Below are 21,287 nucleotides of genomic sequence, written 5' to 3' on the forward strand. Positions count from 1 at the left end.
CCAATTTTTCCTATTCTTAATCCAAGTCACAGCAAATTTTTAAGAAAGTTATTATAATAAAGCAAACAAGAACATCTTTAAACAGCCAAAGAATCTCAGATTCCATCACCTATCAGGAAAAATGTCTGGAAAAGATGATTTATCTAATACTATAACATGTAAATTGCTGAAATCATATAATGTTAGTGTTGGAAGACATCTTAAGAGTTCATTTAGTACAAGATCCTTATACAGATGTGGAAAGTGATGCCCAGAGATGTAAATTTTACAAAAGTCTAAGCATGTTAGGTCAATCAGGACTCAAATCTAAGTCTTCCAATTCCATATACAGTGCTCTTATCTCTACACAATCCTAACAGCATAATTAGCATAAACTACTTGATAATCTTTATGTGGAAGGGATAAATGATTCTGGAGAGACACACCCAAGTCTGAACCCAACATTTAAAAAATAGAGTACAAGGATTTAAATACCGAGTAATTGCAGAAGATGTACAAAGAGGTGATGAAGTCTTGTGAACGCTGTACTGATTCGGCAACTTGCATAAAGAGTTTTCTTTCCTTGTCACCTTCTCCTTTGACAGCTTCAGAAAAGGAGGGATAATCAAGAGCCAAATGCAAGTATGTTGGTGCCTGAGGTGAGTGACACTGGTAATTCAGCATTCTTGGATGATAAAACTCTTAAAAGATAATTAATCATACCTTGGCTCCTCATTAATTATGCTTCTGGTGTAAAATTGCCTTTTGTAATTAAATTACATTTAATATAAACTAAAATTTTAATAAACTATGCAATGTTCTTTTGCAAAGCCATGGTTTTCTTAAGTATGCAGTTAATCATGTCATTAATATTTGGTAAATATATAGTAATGGGTTTTACAAAGCAGGGAAAACCTATGGTATAGAGAGAACAAGAAGACTCAGCCACCAGACTCTAGGCTACATATAAAGGCTTTGACTTAAGCGCAATGTGGAGAATCAACACAGTTATTCAAATGATACAGGTAATTTTGTTTTCGATTATCCCTATCATTGAGTAAATTATCCACTTAAGATTGCATGTATAAACATGATTCCAAAAAGGCAAGCACTAGGTGGATAGGAAAGTAGCACTTTAGAAAAATAAGAATTCTAATTACAAGTGTCTTCACTTTTACATGGAACCCTGAGCATTGAGTTTTAATGACCATGCAAGATGTGGAAAAAAGACTCTCACGTTACACAAGATTGACAGGAATTGGTACTGAGATTTCACACGGAACCAAAATCTTCAAAAGACAATGTTTTCAGCAAGAGTGGGGAAGGAAAAAACTTATTCCCCAGTGAAAAAGTATGATTAAAACATGTCTCTATCCCAGCTCCAGGTTAGAAAAAGAGAAAGACTATTCCTCCTGATTAGTCATAATCATAACTCTACATACATGAGTTTGGAACTCAAATCTACACTAAATATATGGGCCAGGGAAACAGAAACCAAAAAATTCATTTAAAATGACCTCAGATTTGTAACACTTCTGAAGTGCACGGCAAAGACAAAAGCAAATTTTCTTTTTAAAAATTCTCTTGAAGAAGGGCAAACTGAAGATTCCCACAGATTTAGATCAACTATATATGAAAGAATGTACAAAATATATATAACACCCAAAGAACAAGTTAACATGAGTGAGAATCAGACAAAACAACAAACACAACATTTAGATCCCCCAAGAATTTCATACAGTGAATTGATCAGATACCAATCTTGAAATAACTATAGAATATGAGCAAAAAACATGACACAGGGCATATTTTAAGAACCATCAAATAAAATTTCTGGAGGTAAAAAATAGAAGCACTGAAATTAAAATCTCAGAGGAAAGGTTAAACTGTAGATTAGATTCAGCTAGATAAAGAATAAGTGAACTAGAAAGTAGATGGGGAGAAATTACCAAGAACAAAATAGAGAGACAGAATAGACAAAAAATATGAAGCAATGTTAAAGAATATAGAAAACAGGATGACAAAATCTAATACACATCTAATAGAAGATACAAAGGGACAGTAAAGAGATTGAAAGAGGGGAAATACTCTAAAAGATAATATATTAGAATTTTCTAGAATTGAAGAAAGGCATGCATTCTCAGATTTAAGAAGCACAGCAAATACTAAGACAGAGGGGAAAAAAGGATATATACCTCTAAGTATATCATAGTGAGTGACTACACAAAAAGATATTCCATGTTCTAATATCTGAAACCTGTGAATGTCACCTTATTTGGAGAAAATGTATTTGCAGATGTAATCAAGTTAAGATCTTGAAATGAAATATACAATGACAGACGTGCTTGTAAGAGAAAGGAAGAAGGAGATGAGATACAGACACAGGAAAAGAGGCCATGTGAAGACTCATGGGAAGATGGAGGCAGAGATTGGAGTTATGCTGCCACAAACCAAAGAACACCTAGGGTTCCTGTTAAAAAAGCAAAAATGTTAGCAGAGAGCACAGTAAAAAAGACAAAAAATAAGTTTAATAGGGAAAAAACGCAAATTTTTCATAAATTCCTGAAAAGATTCCTTGTTCTATTTTTTTTTAAGGAGAAGGAAAAGGAGAATTAAGAACAGAAGAGGAGGAGCAAGACCAGGTAGTGATATTTAAGACTGTGACATTTCAACACTTGGACTAAAAAATATAAGGGAATGTTTGAGGGCTAAGGAAAATACTTGAAGGTAAAAGAAAAATTTCCAAATCTTTATTTACCTCAGTTCTTTTACTGTGCTGTTGTACTTGTAAACTCTTTCTCCCAACTTTTTTTCTCCTGAAAAATCAGAGGACTTTTCTTCTCCACAAAGGATTATTGATGTTTCAAATCTAAATGACACAGAAATTGGAATCATTCTTGAATTTCTTTTTGCTTTTTCTTATTCTTTTCAACTTTTAATTATGGAAATTTTCTAACATATACAAAAGTATACAGAATCCCATCACCCAGTTTCAACAGTGGTCAATCCTATTCCATCTATATCCCATCCCTGTTCCCATCCCTTATTATTTTTGAAATAAATCACAGTATATTATTTCCATCTGTAAAGATTTTAATAGAAATCTCTACAAGGTGTCTTTTTTTGTAGAGATTGGGCTGGGTACGGAGGTGCACACCTGTAATCCCAGAACTTTGGGAGGCCAAGGTGGGCAGATTGCTTGAGGTCAGAAGTTCAAGACCAGCCTGGCAAACATGATGAAACCCCATCTCTACTAAAAATACCAAAAAAATAGACAGACGTTGTGACACATGCCTGTAGTCCCAGCTACTCAGGAGGCTGAGGCATAAGAATCGCTTGAACCTGGGAAGTGAGCTGAGATTGAGCCACTGCACTCCAGCCTGGGTGACACAGCAAGACTCCATCTCAAAAACAAAACAAAACAAAAAACACCATATGACAGCTAAAAATTAACAATTTCTTAATATCATCAAATATACAGGCACCAGTCACATTTCCAGTTGTCTCGTAAATGTCATAAATTTTTTTAACATTTTGCATCAGGACTCAATAAAATCCCAGCATCATAATTGACTGAAATGTCTTTTTAACTTCTTTTCATCTATAAGTTCTCCTTCTATACCTTTTATTATCATTATAATTATTATTACTAGGTCATTCATCCTGTAGATTTTCCACAGTCAGGATTTTCCTGATTGTATCACCATGGTTGTAGGATTCTAGAGGCTTGAACATATTAACATTCAATAGTTGAGGGAGATGGAAAACCACTCTCTAGGTGGTGACGTTATTCCATCAGGAAGCACATAATGTCCAACTGGCTATTTGTGGTATTAGCAGCTACTTATACATAATAACTAGATCCAGTAAATCATGAGAGACTGGCTGGGTATGGTAGCTCATGCCTGTAATCACAGCACTTTGGGAAGCCAAGGTGGGCAAATCACCTGAGGTTGGGAGTTCGGGACTAGCCTGGACAATATGATGAAACCCCGTCTCTACTAAAAAAAAAAAAAATTAGCCAGGTGTGGTGGTGCACGCCTGTAGTTCCAGCTACTCAGGAGGCTGAGGCAGGAGAATTGCTTGAACCTGGGAGGCAGAGGTTGCGAGCCAAGATCGCACCACTGCACTCCAGCCTGGGTGACAGGGCAAGACTCTGTCTCAAAAATAAATAAATAAAAATAAAAATAATAAATCATGAGAGACTGCAAAGTGGTTATATTATAAATCTATCATTCCTTCAATCATTAGCTAGAATATTTCTTTTTTGTATGTGTAGAGATGGGATCTTGCTAAGTTGCGCAGACTGGAGTACAGTGACTATTCACAGGTGTGATGATAATAGACACTACAGTTTCAAACTCCCAGGCTCAAGTGATTGCCCCACCTCAGCCTCCTGAGTACTGAATTATAGGCACACACCACAATGCCTGGCTGCTAGAATATTTCTACAAATAGAAACTTTCTCTCATGTACTATTGGGTTGCCTAGTGGTACCAGTTCATATAGAAAGGCAAGATATAGACAGCTTCAACTGACTTTAAAAAAAAAAAAAGAACAAGAAAGAAAGAAAGGTAAGATAATTGCTTTATTGTTTTCCTTTATTTACCACTTTTCATAACAAAGACTTGGCTCACTTGTAACCTCTAAAAATGACAAAATAATTTTATACCATTTTGAACGCATAGACTTAAATATATTTGATGCAGTTTAATTCCCTGAAATTATTATACTTATTGATGCTCTAATTTTCTCATCTTTTATAGGAAAAGGTGGGAGACTCTTCGAGTAGGCTCTTGAGTCCTTCTGATGAATCCCTGATAGCAGTCTTTTTTATTAATAGTTTCCTTATCTCCGGAAGACAAGATGTTCCAGGCTTACTTTACATTTCCTTTCACAGACATGCAATCAGCATTTCTCTAAAGAGCCTTTTAATAAGAAATGGTATTTCAAGACTAAAGTTTGGGCACTAGAAGCTGAACTTCTTTTTAATCAACATTCTTCTTTCTTATTGTTTGGTTTTCTCTTATTTCTCCTTTTTCCTCTTCTTATTGGACTGTCAAAACCCTTTTTTTTTTTTTTTTTTTTTGAGATGGAGTCTCACTCTGTTGCCCAGGCTAAAAGCACAGTGGTACGGTCTCAAGACCTTTCATAACACAAACATTCCACAAACCAGGGGTCCCCAAACTCTGGCCCATGAACCAAAACTCGTCTGCACAGTAGGAGGTAAGTGGCTGGCAAGTAAGCATTACCACCTGAGCTCCACCTCCTGTCAGATCAGCAGCGGCATTAGATTCTCATAGGGACACAAACCCTATTGTGAACTGTGCATGCAAGGGATCTAGGTTTTGCCTCCTTATGAGAAACTAATGCCTGATGATCTTCTGAGGTGGAACAGTTTCATCCAGAAACCACCCCTGCCTCCTCCCCATCCCCTCGTCCATGGAAAAATTATCTCCCATTAAACTGGTCCCTAGTGCCAAAAAGTCTGGAGACCACTGCCATAAACTACACAACAATAAGATAAAATGTAATTATGAATTACATTTGAATTAAATTTTAGAAGAGAAGACACATACTCTTAGAAAGTGCTTCAAGTAATCTAGGGTAGACTTAAATTTCAAGAACAACCCATCAGGACAGTGACTAACTAGACTATATCTACAACAGCTTCAGGTGAACTCAGCCCTAAGCAAAACTGTGACATAAAAAAATATATTATAATTCATGCCACTCCCTTTCTTTAGCAAGTACCTTGGCCTTTTCTTCCAATTTTATTTATTTTATTTTAAATTGATAGACAAAATTATATATATTTATTGTTTCTTAAATTTATTTTTAATTGACAAATAAAATTGTATGTATTTATGGTGTACCCTGCTCTTTTTTTACTGACTTATTTCTCCAAGAAAAAGTATCTTGCTTTTTTGACACACTATCCCTTTAAATCCAATCTCCCAAATTCATACCCTGTGAACCCCCATACTTTGCTCTTCACTTCCCTGAAGCTGCCATATGATTAGATCCCTCTGCAGTCCTCTAGTCTCAAAGCAAGGACTTTCAACTATTTTGCCTATGACCCACAGTCAAAAGTAAATTTTCTATTGAAGTACAATATACATATACGGAGATAAGAGGTGCAATAGAAAGCAAGGGAGAGAGAAGAGGAGGAAAAAGCACTCTAATGTTTTCAATTCTATTCTAACTTATTTATTAAAAAAAAAAAAAAACTAGTAGTAAACCAGCTGCAGTGGCTCTCACCTGTAATCCCAGCACTTTGGGAGGCCAAAGTGGGAGGACTGCTTCAGGCCAGGAGTTCAAGACCAGCCTGGGCAATATAGTGAGACCTCACCTCTCCAAAAAATTTAAAAATTAGCCAGGCGTGGTGGTGCACACCTGCAATCCTAGCTACTCAAGAGTCTGAGGTAGGAGAATCCCTTAAGCCCAGGAGTTCCAGGCTGCGATGAGCTACGATCATGCCACTGCACTCCAGCCAGGGTGGTAGAGTAAACTCCTGCCTCAAGAAAGAAAAAAAAAAAAACTAGTAGTGACCTCCTAACCTGATTTCATGACCCATTACCCATTAATGAGTCACAACCTGCAGTTTACTGGTGCTTTATATCCCCCATATATCCTTATTGAAGTTGAGCCTTCTTATTTCTAATATAATCATGACTTCCACTCCATTACATGACTTTTGATCTTTCATCTTTTTTCAAAAAACGATAAAGAAAATAAATTTTTAATCTGATGAATGCAAGGCCTCTTTAAATTATCAGGCCCAAAGAGGCATTAAAATGAGATAGGAGTCACTGTCTCACATCCCCTTGAGCTAAGCAATTATTTCAAAGTTGCCTGCTATGTGGACTCTAGACTGTCACCAAGTAGCCACAAATTAACCTAACAATGCCATACATTGGATACTATAACTCATACGCTACAGTTCAGCAATATATAGCCAATCACTAATCAATGTTATTTCTGTAAGCCAGTAAGAATTCCTGAAAAACAACTTTTGTAATCAACCCATCTCCTGATTGGTTCCTTTTTTCTTTAAAATATTGAACCTCTCCTTTGTTCTTTAGAGTACCTCCCAGTGTTTTCCAGGCTGCAGTCCTCAACCTGGGCCTAAACAAACTCTCTACTTATATTAATTTTGCCTCAGTTTCCTTATTTAGGTAAACAAAAGGGTAAGTGTATTTTTTAATTACGAGCTACTTCACACATTTCATAGAATAAGGATGATTTGGTATAAATAATGAATAAGTAAAAACATTTGTCCTGTACCCCATTTTTAAATTTTTTTATTTTTATATATTTAGAGGGTACAAGTGCAGATTTCTTACATGCACATAGGCATTGTGGTGAGTTTAGGCTTTCGGTGTACCCATCACCAAATTCAACCCTCACCCCTCCTCCTACATTTGTAGTCCCAATGTCTATTATTCTACTCTGTATGTCCATGTGTACCCATTGTTTAGCTCCCACTTACAAGGGAAAACATCCACTGTACCCCATTCTTTTGAGGCATGTGCTTCCCACAGTGCTAACCTATCTTGAAGAAAGCTAATGGAAGAAGGTAAAGGGATGCTCCCACGACCTTCCTTTTCTTCCTAACCTCCCACGACCTTCCTTTTCTTCCTAGGTAACAAGTTTTATTGTAGTCTTCTAGAAATAATTGTTTCATCTTTTGCCATCTAACAAACAGGAGTAGTGGTGAAAATGTTAGATTAAATAAAAGTGAAATACAGATTTCTGGAAGGTAGAGGAGATTTTTATTTAGGTGCCTCTCCAATCACAATGTGTAAGTAATTTCCAGTTTCACCAACAGGTAAGATGAGCATTTAGTTAAAGATAAAGTGACATAAGCTCTGAATGTTTTCCCAGAGGCTTTTAGATTTTTTTTTATTTTTTAGTCATTTTATAAATAATAAATACAGATTGAGTATTTCTCCTACATGCATTTAAAATGCTAGAACTTCTATGACTAACAAAAGGCAACCAGGCAACGCAGTATACAAGAAAGAACTGCTAAAAGGTTCAAATAGCTTGGCCGGGCGCAGTGGCTCACGCTTGTAATCCCAGCACTTTGGGAGGCTCAGGCGGGCAGATCATGAGGTCAGGAGTTCAAGACCAGCCTAGCCAATATGGTGAAATCCCGTCTCTACTAAAAATACAAAAAAAAAAAAAAAAAAAAAAAATTGGCCAGGTGCGGTGGCTCACGCCTATAATCCCAGCACTTTGGGAGGCAGAAGCAGGCGGATCATGAGGTCAGGAGATCGAGACCATCATGGCTAACATGGTGAAACCCCGTCTCTACTAAAAATACAAAAAATTAGCCATGCATGGTGGTGGTCGCCTATAATCCCAGCTACTCGGGAGGCTGAGGCAGGAGAATGGCTTGAACCCAGGAGGCGGAGCTTGCAGTGAGCCAAGATGGTGCCACTACACTCCAGCCTGGGCAACACAGCGAGACTCCACTTCAAAAAAAAAAAAATAGCCGAGTGTGACGGCACACGCCTGTAGTCCCAGCTACTCGGGAGGCTGAGGCAGAAGAATCACTTGACCCCAGGAAGTGGAGGTTGCAGTGAGCCATGGCTGCGCCACTGCACTCCAGCCTGGGTGACAGAGTGAGGCTCCACCTCAAAAAAAAAAAAAAACTATTCAAATATCTTAATTTCATGGAAGGCACAAAGCCAAGCCTAGAGGAAAGAACCTTCTGTTTCCTTCTTAAATTCTCTTTAAGACAAACTTAACAGACATATGGATAATTGTTCTCCTCTAACTAGAATCCTATGATTCCAGTTAGCTTATAGCTTACTTATAGGCTTCCACATGTGATATAGTTTGACTCTGTGTCCCTACCTAAATCTCATGTTGAATTGTAATCCCCAATATTGGGGGAGAGACCTGGTAGGAAGTGATTGGATCATGGGGACAGATTTCCCACTTGTTGTTCTCATGATACTGAGTGAGTTCTCATGAGATCTGTTTGTTTAAAAGTATGTGGCACTTCCCTCTTCACTCTCCCTCCTGCTGGCCTTGTGAAGATATGCTTGCTCCCCCTTCCCCTTCCACCATGATTCTAAGTTTCCTGAGGCTTCCCCAGCCTCGCTTCCTGTAAAGTCTGCAGAACCATGAGCAATTAAACCTCTTTTATTTATAAATTACGTAGTCTCAAGTAGTTCTTTATAACAATGTGAGAACCGACTTAGACAACATGGAAGCCTATAGATGGCTGTGAGAGAAGTCAGAAAAAATGTAAGAACAGCTATTTAGGAGTTAAAATTATGCTACTGAAAGAATGACCACAAATATGCATGATCCTATACACATGGTACATTATGAGAACGCATAAGCCACAGCTACATTTTGGCACTCTTAACTTGCAAAAGTATAATTCAATAAAGTAAGTTCAGAGTTTTTAACTTACATTTTTTTATATTCTGGGCTCAAACTCCTAATTTCCGGTGACATTTTCTTCTCTATTGTTTTAGAAAACTTGATGTATTTCTTGTGGTTAATAGTTCCTGATGACAAGTCAGTTGCAAAAGAATTAGAGCCATCATCTAATAAGTCAATATTTTCCTCTGCCTTGGGAATATAAGAGCCACAATCAAGCATGTCCTCTTTGCACATACATATTAAATATGACATTCTGGGTCAATCATTCATTTTAGATCGATATTCTTTCTCAAATAGTGCTACCGAAGAGAATTTTGTTGAAAAAGGTTTTACTCACTAATGTATTATTTTTCCAGATTCAGTACATACTCTAAATAACTCCAATTATCCTTAGTGCATTATACAGCTATAAAAGAACATCATTTATGAATATGTCTAACAGTTATTGCATCTAGCACTTTTTCTTTTTTTAAGACAGGGTCTCTTTTTGTTGCCTAGGGTGGAGTCCAGTGGTGCAATCATGGCTCACTGCAGCCTTGACCTCCCAGGCTCAAGCAATTCTCCCACCTCAGCCTCCTGAGAAGCTGAGACCACAGACATGCACCATCACGCCTGGCCAGTTTTTTATTATTCGTAGAGACGAGGTCTCCCTACATTGCCAAGGCTGGTCTCGAACTTCTGAGCTCAAGCAGTCCTCCCACCTCAGCCTCCCAAAGTGCTAGAATTACAGGCATGAGCTACCTCTCCCAGCCTGGATCTAGCTCTTAAGGCATCAAGGTACAAAAGTTTATCATACTCTTTGCCAAGCAAGGTACAAAAGTTTATCATACTCTTTGCAAAGCAGTATTTTTATTATAAACATTAACTCGATTTTAGATACAAACTAAAGCCATGATCCATGAAAGAAATAATCGATAAGTTAAGCTTCATTTAAAGCTTCTGCTCTGTGAAAGACACCATATCAAGACAATGAAAGGACAAGTCACAGACTGGGAGAAAATGTTTTCAAAAGACATATTTCATAAAGAACTGTCATCCAAAATATACAAAGAACTCTTAAAACATAATAAAAAAGAACTCAATTTTAAAATGAGCTAAAGACTTGAACAGACACCTCACCAAAGAAGATACACAGAAACATGGTAAATAATGATATGAAAAGAGGCTCAACATTATAATGGGATTAGGGAACTGCAAATTAAAAGGAAATACCATTACATACCTGTTAGAATGATGAAATTTTAACAAAAAAAAAACGATAAAACTTTGATAAAGGAAACTGAAGAAGACACAAATAAATGAGAAAACAGCCCAAGTTCATGGATTCAAAAAATCAATATTGTTTAAATGTCCATACTTTCCAATGATATCTACAGATTCAATGCAATTCCTCTCAAAATTCCGATGTCATTTTTCACAGAAATAAAAAAATCCTAACATTCATATGGAAACAGAAAACACCCCATATAGCCAAAGCAATCTTAAGCAAAAAGAACAAAGTTGGAGGCATCACACTTCCTAATTTCAAAACAGATGATAAAGCTATAGTAATCAAAACAGAATGTTACTGGCATAAAAACAGACACACCAATCAATAGGACAGGATAGAAAGCCTAGAAATTTTCCAAATATTTACAGTCAGCTGATTTTCAACGAAGGTGCCAAGTACACACAATGGGGAAAGAACAGTCTCTTCAATAAATGGCATTGGGAAAACTGGATATCCTTCTGCAGAAAAATGAAATTGGGACATTATCTCACAGCATATACAAAAATCAATTTAAAATGCATTAAAGATTTAAACACAAGACCTAAAACTGTAAAGTTACAAGAAGATAGGGGAAAAGCTCTACCACATTGGTCTGGGGAATGATTTGTTCGATAAGACTCTATAAGCACAGGCAACAAAAGCAAAAATGGAAAATGGGATTATATGAAACTAAAAAGCTTCTGTACAGCAAGGGAAACAATCAACAGGGGAGAAACAACCCACAGAAGGGGAGAAAATATTTGCAAACCTTACATCTGTTAAGGCGATAAAGGATTTATACCCAAATTACATAAGGAACTCAACTCAAGCAAGAAAACAAACTATCCAATCAAAAAATGTGTGAAGGATCTGAACAGACATTCTCAAAAGAAGACATACGAATGGCCTATAGGTTTGTGAAAAAATGCTCAATATCACTAATTATTAGGGAAATGCAAAATAAAATTGCAATGAGATATCATCTCACACTATTCTGTTAGATATTCTGTTAGCTATTCTGTTAGAATAGCTATTATCAAAAAGACAAAGGATAACAAGTGTTGGCAAGGATGTGGAGAAAAGGGAACATCTGCACACTGTTGGTATGAATGTTAGTACAGCCATTCTAGAAAACAGTATGGAGGTTCCTCAAAAACTAAAAACAGAATTACCATGTGATCCAGCAATCCCACTTCTGGGTATATATCCAAAGGAATTGAAATTAATATGTTGAAGAGATATCTGCACTCCCATATTCATTTCAGCATTATTCACAATAGCCAAGATATAAAAGTAACCTAAGTGTCCATCAACAGATGAATACATAAAGAAAATGTGGTGAATATATACAAATGAATATTATACAGCCTTTAAAAAGAAGGAAACTCTGTCATTCACCATAACATGGATAGAACTGGAAGACACTATGCTAAGCGGGCACAGAAAGACAAACACTGTATGATCTCACTTACATGTGAAATCTAAAAATGTTGTTCTCATAGAAACAGGGAGTAGAAAGATGGTTATCAGAGGCTGGGGGGTGGAGAGGTTTGGGGGAGGAAGAGGGATGGGGGATGGGAAGACATTGATCAAAGGGCACAGAGTTTCAGTTAGACTGGAGGAACAAGTTTTAGTGATCTAATGCATTGGTGAACATGGTTAGTAAATAACATATACTTCAAAATCACTAAAATATTTTTTATGTTCTTACCACAAAAAAAAGTTGGTAATGATTATGCTAATAGCTAGATTAAATATTTCTATAATGTATACATAGATCAAAATACTACATTATGCCCCCAAAATACACACAATTATTATTTGTCAATCTAAAATAATAATAAAAAACTCAATTAAGAAAAAAGAATGGCAATAACCCAAAACACTGACAACAACAAATGCTGGCAAGGATGAAGCAAGAACTCTCATCATTGCTGATGGGAATGCAAAATGGTACAACCACTTTGGAATACAGTTTGGCAGTTTCTTACAAAACGAAACATACTTTTACCATACAATCCAACTATTGCACTTGTTAGTATTTACTCAAACAAGTTGAAACTTTATTTCCACATAAAAACCTACAATTGGATGTTTATAGCAGCTGTACTCATAACTGCCAAAACTTGAAAGCAATCAAGATGTCCTTCAGTAATTAATAAATAAACTGTGTTAAATGTAGAGAATGGGATATTATTTAGTGCTAAAAAGAAGTGAGCTATCAAGCCTTGAAAATACATTTAAAAACTTTAAATGCACATTAAGTGAAAAAAGCCCGACCTGAATGGTTCCATACTGTATAATTCCAACTATATGACATTCTGGAAAAGGCAAAACTATGGAGACAGTAAAAAATCAGTGTTTGCCAGGGGATGGGGGAAGGAGAAGTAAATAGCTAGAGCACAGAAGATTTTAGGGCAATGTGATTATTCTGTATGATACTATAATGTTGACGATATGTCATAATACATTTGTTCAAACCCATAGAATGTACAACAAAAGTGAACTCTAATGTAAACTATGGACTTTGAGTGATAATGATGTGCCAATGTTGGTTCACCAATTACAACAAATGTACCACTCTGGTACAGGATGTTGATAGCAGGGTAAGCTGTGCATGTATAGGGGCAGTAGGTATATGGTAACTCTGTATTTTCTGCTCATTTTTTTTATGAACCTAAAACTGCTCTAAAAAAAAGTCTACATATTTAAGACCTGAAACCATAAAAATTCTAGAAGACTACCTAGGAAAAACTCTTCTGGACACTGGCTTAGGCAAAGAATTTATGACTATGACCCCAAGAGCAAATGCAACAAAAACAAAAATAAATAAATGAGACCTAATTAAATTCAGAAGCTCTTACACAGCAAAAATAATAATCAACACAGTAAACAGACAATCAACAGAATGAGAGAAAATATTTGCAAACTATACATCCAACAAAGGACTAATATCCAGAATTTACAAGGAATTCAAACAAATCAGCAGCAAAAAAACAAGTACTCCCATTAAAAAGTGGGAAAATAACATGAACAGATATTTCTCAAAAGAAGATATACAAATGGTCAACAAATACATGAAAAATGCTCAACATCACCAATCACCAGGGAAATACAAATTAAAACCACAATAAGATATCACCTTACCCCAGCCAGAATGGCCATTATTAAAAAGTCAAAAAACAATAAATGTTGGTGCAGATGGGATGATGTAAATTAGTATAATTTCCACAGAAAACAGTATGGAGATTTCTCAAAGAAATAAAGGTAGATCTATCGTTCAATCCAGCAAACCCACTACTGGGTATCTACCCAAACGGAAAAAAAAGTTATTGTATCAAAAAAAAAACCTACACATATATGTTTATCTCAGCACAATTCACGATACCAAAGGTATGGAACCAACCTAAGTACCCATCAACTGATGAGAGGTTAAAGAAAATGTGGTATATATACTACGGAATACTACTCACCCATAAAAAAGAACAAAATAATGTCTTTCGCAGCAACTTGGATGAAACTGGAGGCCATTATCCTAAGTGAAGTAACTCAGGAACAAAAAAACCAAATACCACATATTCTCATTTATAAATGGGAGCTAAGCTATGGATCCAAAAAGGCATACAGAGTGGTAGAGATTCAGAAGTGGAGAGGGGACAGGGAAGTGAAGGATGAAAAACTACCTGTTGGGTACAATGTATACTATTCAGGTAACAGGTACACTAAAAGCCCAGACTTCACCACTGTATAATTCAGCCATGTAACCAAAAACCACTTGTACCCCTGAAGCTACTGAAATAAAAAATATTAAATAAATAAGTATCTTTCTCTACAAAAAATAAAATAACAAAAAACAAAGCCTATATTTAAAAAAAAAAAGAAGCTACATTGCTTCTAAATAGACACCACTCCCCACCCCCCCAAAAAGAAATAGAGTTTAGTGACAATAAACATGTTTAGAAAAAGAAGAATGCAGTTGGAAATATTCTATCCTGAAATCTGGCTGTTTGCTTAAGACAACTGGCGGCATCCAGTCGATCAAAGGTGCATTAGTCCTGAGTCTTTGAACCCAAAGGTGACCATGAAGATTACACAGACAATTTATAAAGATTACCAAGGAAGTTTAGAGAGAATCTCTATTTCCACAGGATGGAAATTAACAGAACTATTTCAGTGACTTTTAGAATCTGCATCATTTGTCTTATAACAAAGGCATACCTTTAAATTGTTTCAAAAAGGCAATTTGATTTGCTGCCTTGATGAGTTGTGTATTACAAATAATGAAACGATTCCTAAAGAGATTGAAAAAAATGACCCAAAATAGAAAGCTGAGGGGGAAAAGGGGTAGGAAATCTAAAAAGACAGAAAAACCTGTTACCAAAGGCCAAGTGAATGGAAACAAAGAGTAGAAGCTTTTGACACAGAAGAAGAAAAGAATCTCAGAAACATTGTAGTAAAAGGTGAGCCATCTGTGAAGTATAAATTATACAGTCTAAGGAAAACAAACTGGTATGATACTTTAATATTAATTTTTAAGAATTCATCTTCAAAATCAGTTTATAAGGGCAAAATCAACAAAGTAGTAGGTATAAAAAGGTAAATTTTAAATGTATATATGTGTATATATATGATATAAAGTACATATCTCAGCACTTTTCAAGAGTCTCTGAGATTATTTTTCAGACTATAGTATAGGTACATGTTTTACACAGTAGCGTCAGATCTGTTAAAAGGATAAATTTAAAAGATTAGGACTCTCAATTGACAATGCTGAATTTCACTTGAGCCCTAAACTCTCAGAAAACAGTGAGGGTTAAAGGAATCCCCCCACCCTTTTGTGTTCTGGAAAATGGCTTACTGCAAACCACTCCTCCCCATATGACTTAGGTAGACTCTGGAATGCCCCCCTTGTTTACTTAAGACAATGCCAGACGCACCCCCTCAAAATTCCCTTTCTTTGCGTCATAAATTATTAGCTGTTTTATCCCCACTGATAATCAGAATATAATAGACTGACTTCATCATAAAATACTCTCCAATCTACTTATCTAATCATTCTACTATTTCATCCAATTTCCCCACACCTGGTTCTTTCCAGCGTCTCTCTATAAAAGAAAACTTCTGCCCAGCCCTTGAGACACCTGCAGATCTTACGGTCACAGCATTCTTTCCATTGCAAATAGTCCTCCTCCTCTTCCAATTTCAATAGTCCCTTTTTTCCCTTGCAATAATTATTTTGAATAAAGTCTCTGCTTACTAAGTCCAGATTTGTTTTTATTTGAAAAAATTTGTCTTATTTGACACAATACTAGCAAAAAAAGGCGGAGGCATCTAAAAAGACAGAAGGGCATAAAACTCTGAAGTACAGATAAGAGGGCTAAAGAAATTTGATGTCCTCTACATTATTTTTTGGTTATACTCTCACATCATTAATTACATTATCTATAACCTCTCATGTAAGTTTAACCCTTTTGATCTCCACAAAAATTATCCAGGTCCGTACCCCACCAAAATACTCTCATCATACACCACAGAAGATCTCTCAGTATTATATGGGTTGTTGGGATGGGAGTTCACACATGTTCACCAAAATGACTCAAACATCATCTCAGTTACTTGGCCAGGTTCCTTATAACTATTACTCTACGAATTTGCTTACTGATTATGAATATGAGGTAATGTAAACTAATTTTAAAAAGAAGAAAGAAGAAATCTTTAGAAACTGTTTTAAATAAATACCTGGCAGAATAAATGTACTTTAGTTTCCATCTTTCTGTTTAGAGGTAAATTCTGTCCTTAAGGACTCCAGGCTTTGATGAACAAGTATGAATGAACAATAGTACAAAAGGATTTCCTGCCAAAAAAAGAGAAAGAAAAAATCATATGCTTGTTTAGAACACTTAAGCAATTATATTTACCTACCTGAAGTTATCTCTTCAATGTAACACTGACTTGGGGTATGATACACAACATTTCACCAACACAGATATGTGGGCAAACACTAGAAAAAGCAGTTAGTAGACTATAAATCACAGATCATCCAATTCCTTAACTTTACCTTTTGTGGTTTGAGAAATCCAGTTTCAAATGGCATACAAAGCTGAGAAATCCAATTACATCTGTTTATTTAAATAAACCCTGAGAAGCAGAACTGCTAAGACAGTAGTAATCAGTCATGTTACTGAATGCTTACTGTGTGCTAAATATTATGATAAAGACTTGAAGAGATCAAGTTTCCCAAGATCACACAGCCAGCAAATAGTAGAGACAGAATTTGAATTCAGACAATTTAACTCCAAGCCTGTGGTCTTCAGTCCCATAGAACATTGCCTTTCAAAACAATGCTACTGCAAACAAAAGATGGTGTAGGCCGGGCACAGTGGTTCACGTCTGTAATCTCAGCACTATGGGAGGCCGAGGTGGGCGGATCACGAGGTCAAGAGATTGAGACCATCCTGGTCAATATGGTGAAACCCTGTATCTACTAAAAATACAAATCAATTAGTTGGACGTGGTGGCATGCGCCTATAATCCCAGATACTCAGGAGGCTGAGGCAGAATCGCTTGAATCTGGGAGGCGGAGACTGCAGTGAGCCAAGATCGCACCACTGCACTCCAGCCTGGGATATACAGTGAGACTGTCTCAAAAATTAAAAAAAAGGCCAGGTATGGTGACTCACACCTGTAATCCCAGCACTTTGAGAGGCCAAGGCAGGTGGATCACGAGGTCAGGAGTTCAAGACCAGCCTGGCCAAGATGATGAAACCCCGTCTCTACTGAAAATACAAAAATTAGCCGACTGTGGTGGCCTCCAGCTACTCAGGAGGCTGAGGCAAAGAACTGCTTGAACCCAGGAGGCAGAGGTTGCAGTGGGCCAAGACCACGCCACTGCACTCCAACCTGGGTGCAAGACTCTGTATCAAAAAAAACAAAACAAAACAAAAGAAAGAAAGAAAAGATGGTGTAGCCTCACTTCAAACTAAAGACTTTCACATTATGCAAATGTGATAACCAACACTTAGAAATTCCTCAAATTTTCACATTTTCAACTCACATCTGAGTTACATTTTATGAGCTATTTATCACAGTGCTAGCTATATTACATTATATTACATTGCTAGTTATAATCATCAGTCTTTTTCTTGTAAAGTTTAACTGCAAGTATTAATATTCTAATGAAGACAGTACTTAAAATCATTTTTATTTATTTCTGACATATGTTTATAGCTATTATTTTTCAATGTGATATGTCCAACATTCCTGGAATTCAAAATATGTTAAAATAAAATAGAACCACATTGAAAATACTCATCTCAGAAAATACTGGAAATCTATGCAGGTCTCCCCAGTAACCCATCCTACGTAATCTCTTCTAGATCTTCTCCAACCAGTTCAATATTTACCTCTAAACTACTGTGCATAGCACTTACTGCCTTCACTATTCTTGTCTTCACTATTTAACTGACATTAATCATTTGCCTTGTATTTGTATTTTTCATATGTATAGCTCCTATACCAACTATAGCCTAAATTTATAAAGAACTGGGACTGGTAACTTATCATTCTTAAAATTATTTCTCACAGTATCAAATACAATGGTATATATATAATGAAGGAAAGAGTAGAGGAAAGGAGGAATGGTATGGAGGCAGGGGAAAAGAGAGGGAGAGAGGGATGAATGAACAAATTCCCTTCCTACTAAGCTACTCACCAAGATTTCTTAAATCATCAAAGTGCTTAATTAAGCAGAGTTGACATGTTTTGAATAAATCTTGAAAGGAACAATTGTTCTCTAATTTATTGATGAGATTATCAAAAAGTTGGCAGGTCTTAATTTGCTGGATGAATCAGGTACCGCATAAGCCTCTCCAAACTTAAAAGAAAAAATTAACTTAGAAAGTCTATTCCCTGTAACTCTGACAATATAATTTTTCTCAACTATTTCAATCCTGTCTTCTATCGGTGAACTTGCAGGAACAAATCAAGAGAAATGGAGGGAGTCGTATCCCTTTTCTCCAGTCATCTATCCATTCACCTTTCTATCCATGAATTCAACGTATATGTCTGCATGCTTAGTGTGCACTAGGTTCTCTCCCAGGCTCTAGGGATATACCAATGAACAAAATATATATATGCTATATATATATTTTTTGTTTATATATATATAAAATCTGCCCTCATGAAGCTTACGTTCTAGTCATGGAGTGAAATAACAAAATAGAAAAATAAAACATATTGTATGTTATCTGCAATAAGTACAAAAAAAAAGTAAAGCAGGGAGGGGAATATGAAATGTAGTATAGGGGAAGAGATGCAGGGAACAGAATGGGTGGCCAAGGAAGACCTTACCGAGAGGGAGACTTTTGAGTACAGACCTGCAGGAACTGAAGTAGGGAGCTGATTAATATCTTAGGGAAGAGCATTTCAGCCAGAAAGAAAAGTAAGTACAAAAGCCCCGAGGCAAGAAGAATGTTCAAGGAATAGTGGGAAGGCCCCCAGGAGGCTGAAGCAGGAGAGAGCAGAGAGGCTAAGTGAAAGTGGCATATCATGGAGGACCCCTAGATGACAGTAAGAACTGTGGCTTGTACTCTGAAGGAGTGACAAGCATTGGAAGAGTTCTGAGGAGAAGGATTACATAATCTGAAGTTCTTTCTGAAAGGATCACTCTGGTTACCGTGAGGAGGGAAATCAGGTAGGTCTGGGTTCCTGAATGCCAAGTGAAGAAAGTACTTCAAGAGTGAGCAATCAGGCTGTGCATGGTGGCTTATGCAGGTAATCCCAACACTTTGATGCGGGGGTGGGGGTCTAAGCAGGAGGGCTGCTTAAGGCCAGGAGTTCGAGACCAGCCTGGGCAACAGTGAAACTCCCACCTCTACAGAATTTTTTTTTTAATTAGCTGGACATGGCGACCTTAGTCCCAGCTACTCCAAAGACTGAGCCAGGAGGATCTTTTGAGCCCAGGAGTTTGAAGCTGCAGTGGGCTATGATTGCACCACTGCACTCCAGCCTGGACGCCAGAGTGAGACCTTGTTTCAAAAAAAAAAAAAGGAGGGGGGGGGGTGGGCGGTTAAGATCAGTACTGAATGGTTTGCTAGGTTTCACAACACGGAGGACACTGACAACCTTGAAAGGAGCCATCTGGGTGGGGTGGTAAGGAGACATTGTCCTCAGAGTGAGTACAAGAGAGAACGGGGTAAAGAAATTGAACCCAGCCAGTAGGGTAGGCTCTTTCAAGGAGTTACGTTGTTAAGAGAAATAAGGCAGTAGCTGAGAGGAAAATGGGGCTGTGAGGGTTTAAGATGAGAAAAACAAAGGCGTCTTCACTGAAGCATGACTCTGTATGACATCCTTTCACAAAATACCTTCCTCTTTCCTCTCATGCCACATTTCCCTCACAAGCCGCCCGACTCGCTCGCTTTTCTCTCGCCAGAGGGACTGAAGACGTCATTAATACCAACTGCATACACAACTCCATTACAGCTACTGCCATTCATGAACGTTCAAACTTTCGTCACCCTGTTTTCATATTTGTGTAACAAACGTCGAGTGAACGAACCTCCACCTCTTCCAAGAACCCACGCTGAGGAGGCTTCCCATAGACCCTGCTCTTACGAAGCCAACGACTTCTACAGGAAGAAAGAGGACCTGTAAGCTAGCGAGTGAACGACCCGCAAGATGGAAATGAGTGCGCTAATAGAGGTCTCCGCCTCCCGCTGAAGGAGCAGGGAAGTGACCCCACCCCCGGGACCGCCAGCCTTCTACAACAACCACCATTTCTGAGGAACCACCTGATCAGTCTCAGTCACCCTTCAATCTGCCCCTTTGTCCCACTCGGTCCCCTCACTGTTCCTTTCTGGAACCTTCCTTCAACCAGCCCCACCACTGTTCTCCTTCCTCCCTCGCACCCACTGCATTCTCCACCCTCCACCTCGAAGGCTCCCCTCCCAACTCCTCAGCGAGTCTCGCCTCCCCTCCCCACCTCTGTCCCCCAAGGGTCCCACTACCGGCCCGAGCTGCCCTCCCTTCCTCTTGGCTGGAGGCCCCTGCGCTCTCTGCGGTCAGCCCCTGCGGCCCCCCGGGCGACGCTGCTCTAGCTCTGCAGCCTTCCCAGGCTCCCGCGCCGCGCGGCCCCGCCCCCGCGGTCACCTGACCGAGCCCGACGCTCCGCCCACCGACCACCCCGAGCGGAGCGGGCCAAGGACCCTATCGGCCGTCGAGCCGGTGCTGCCACGCCCACCGACCACCCCGAGCGGAGCGGGCCCAGGACCCTATCGGCCGTCAAGCCGGTGCTGCCACGGCCACCGCCACCGCCCAGGGGCTCCGGGGCCGTGGGGAGCGGCTGAACTCAACACCGCCTCCGCGCTGACTGGAAGGCACTGCGGCCGCGCCTGCCTGCCACACCTCATAAGGGCCTGTGACCTCACGAGGCCAGCCGCCGGGCGCTGCATTCGAGCAGTGGGGCTCCTGTCCGTGCGCTTTCCTCCCGCAGCCCCGGCCGGGATTCCGCCCTCCGTCCTTGCCACCCGCTCGCCACTCTTCCCTAATCGCTGTTCATTCTCCGGTGCGCTGTCCCGCCATGGTCTGACCCCACTTCAATCTTATCTTCGGTCCATCCTTTGAACACCCCGACCCCGACCCCTTTCTTCCAAAACAT

At 38.4% G+C, this 21,287-nt stretch overlaps 1 protein-coding gene across 1 annotated transcript in view; it reads right to left on the reverse strand.

The window, feature by feature from the left end:
- The window catches only part of EFCAB13 (EF-hand calcium binding domain 13), a 112,786-nt gene extending 91,869 nt beyond the window's left edge, over positions 1–20,917 (reverse strand). Inside the window, 8 exon segments of the mRNA XM_063706318.1 lie at positions 475–584; positions 2,738–2,784; positions 2,787–2,848; positions 9,413–9,573; positions 16,373–16,487; positions 18,345–18,506; positions 20,190–20,259; positions 20,780–20,917. Coding sequence (XP_063562388.1) covers positions 475–584; positions 2,738–2,784; positions 2,787–2,848; positions 9,413–9,573; positions 16,373–16,402 — 410 coding nt within the window. The 5' untranslated portion in view covers positions 16,403–16,487; positions 18,345–18,506; positions 20,190–20,259; positions 20,780–20,917.
- Positions 20,918–21,287: the final 370 nt, after the last annotated feature.

This window comes from Gorilla gorilla, chromosome 4 (genome assembly GCF_029281585.2).
Source record: "Gorilla gorilla gorilla isolate KB3781 chromosome 4, NHGRI_mGorGor1-v2.1_pri, whole genome shotgun sequence".
NCBI classification, from domain to species: Eukaryota; Metazoa; Chordata; class Mammalia; order Primates; family Hominidae; genus Gorilla; species Gorilla gorilla.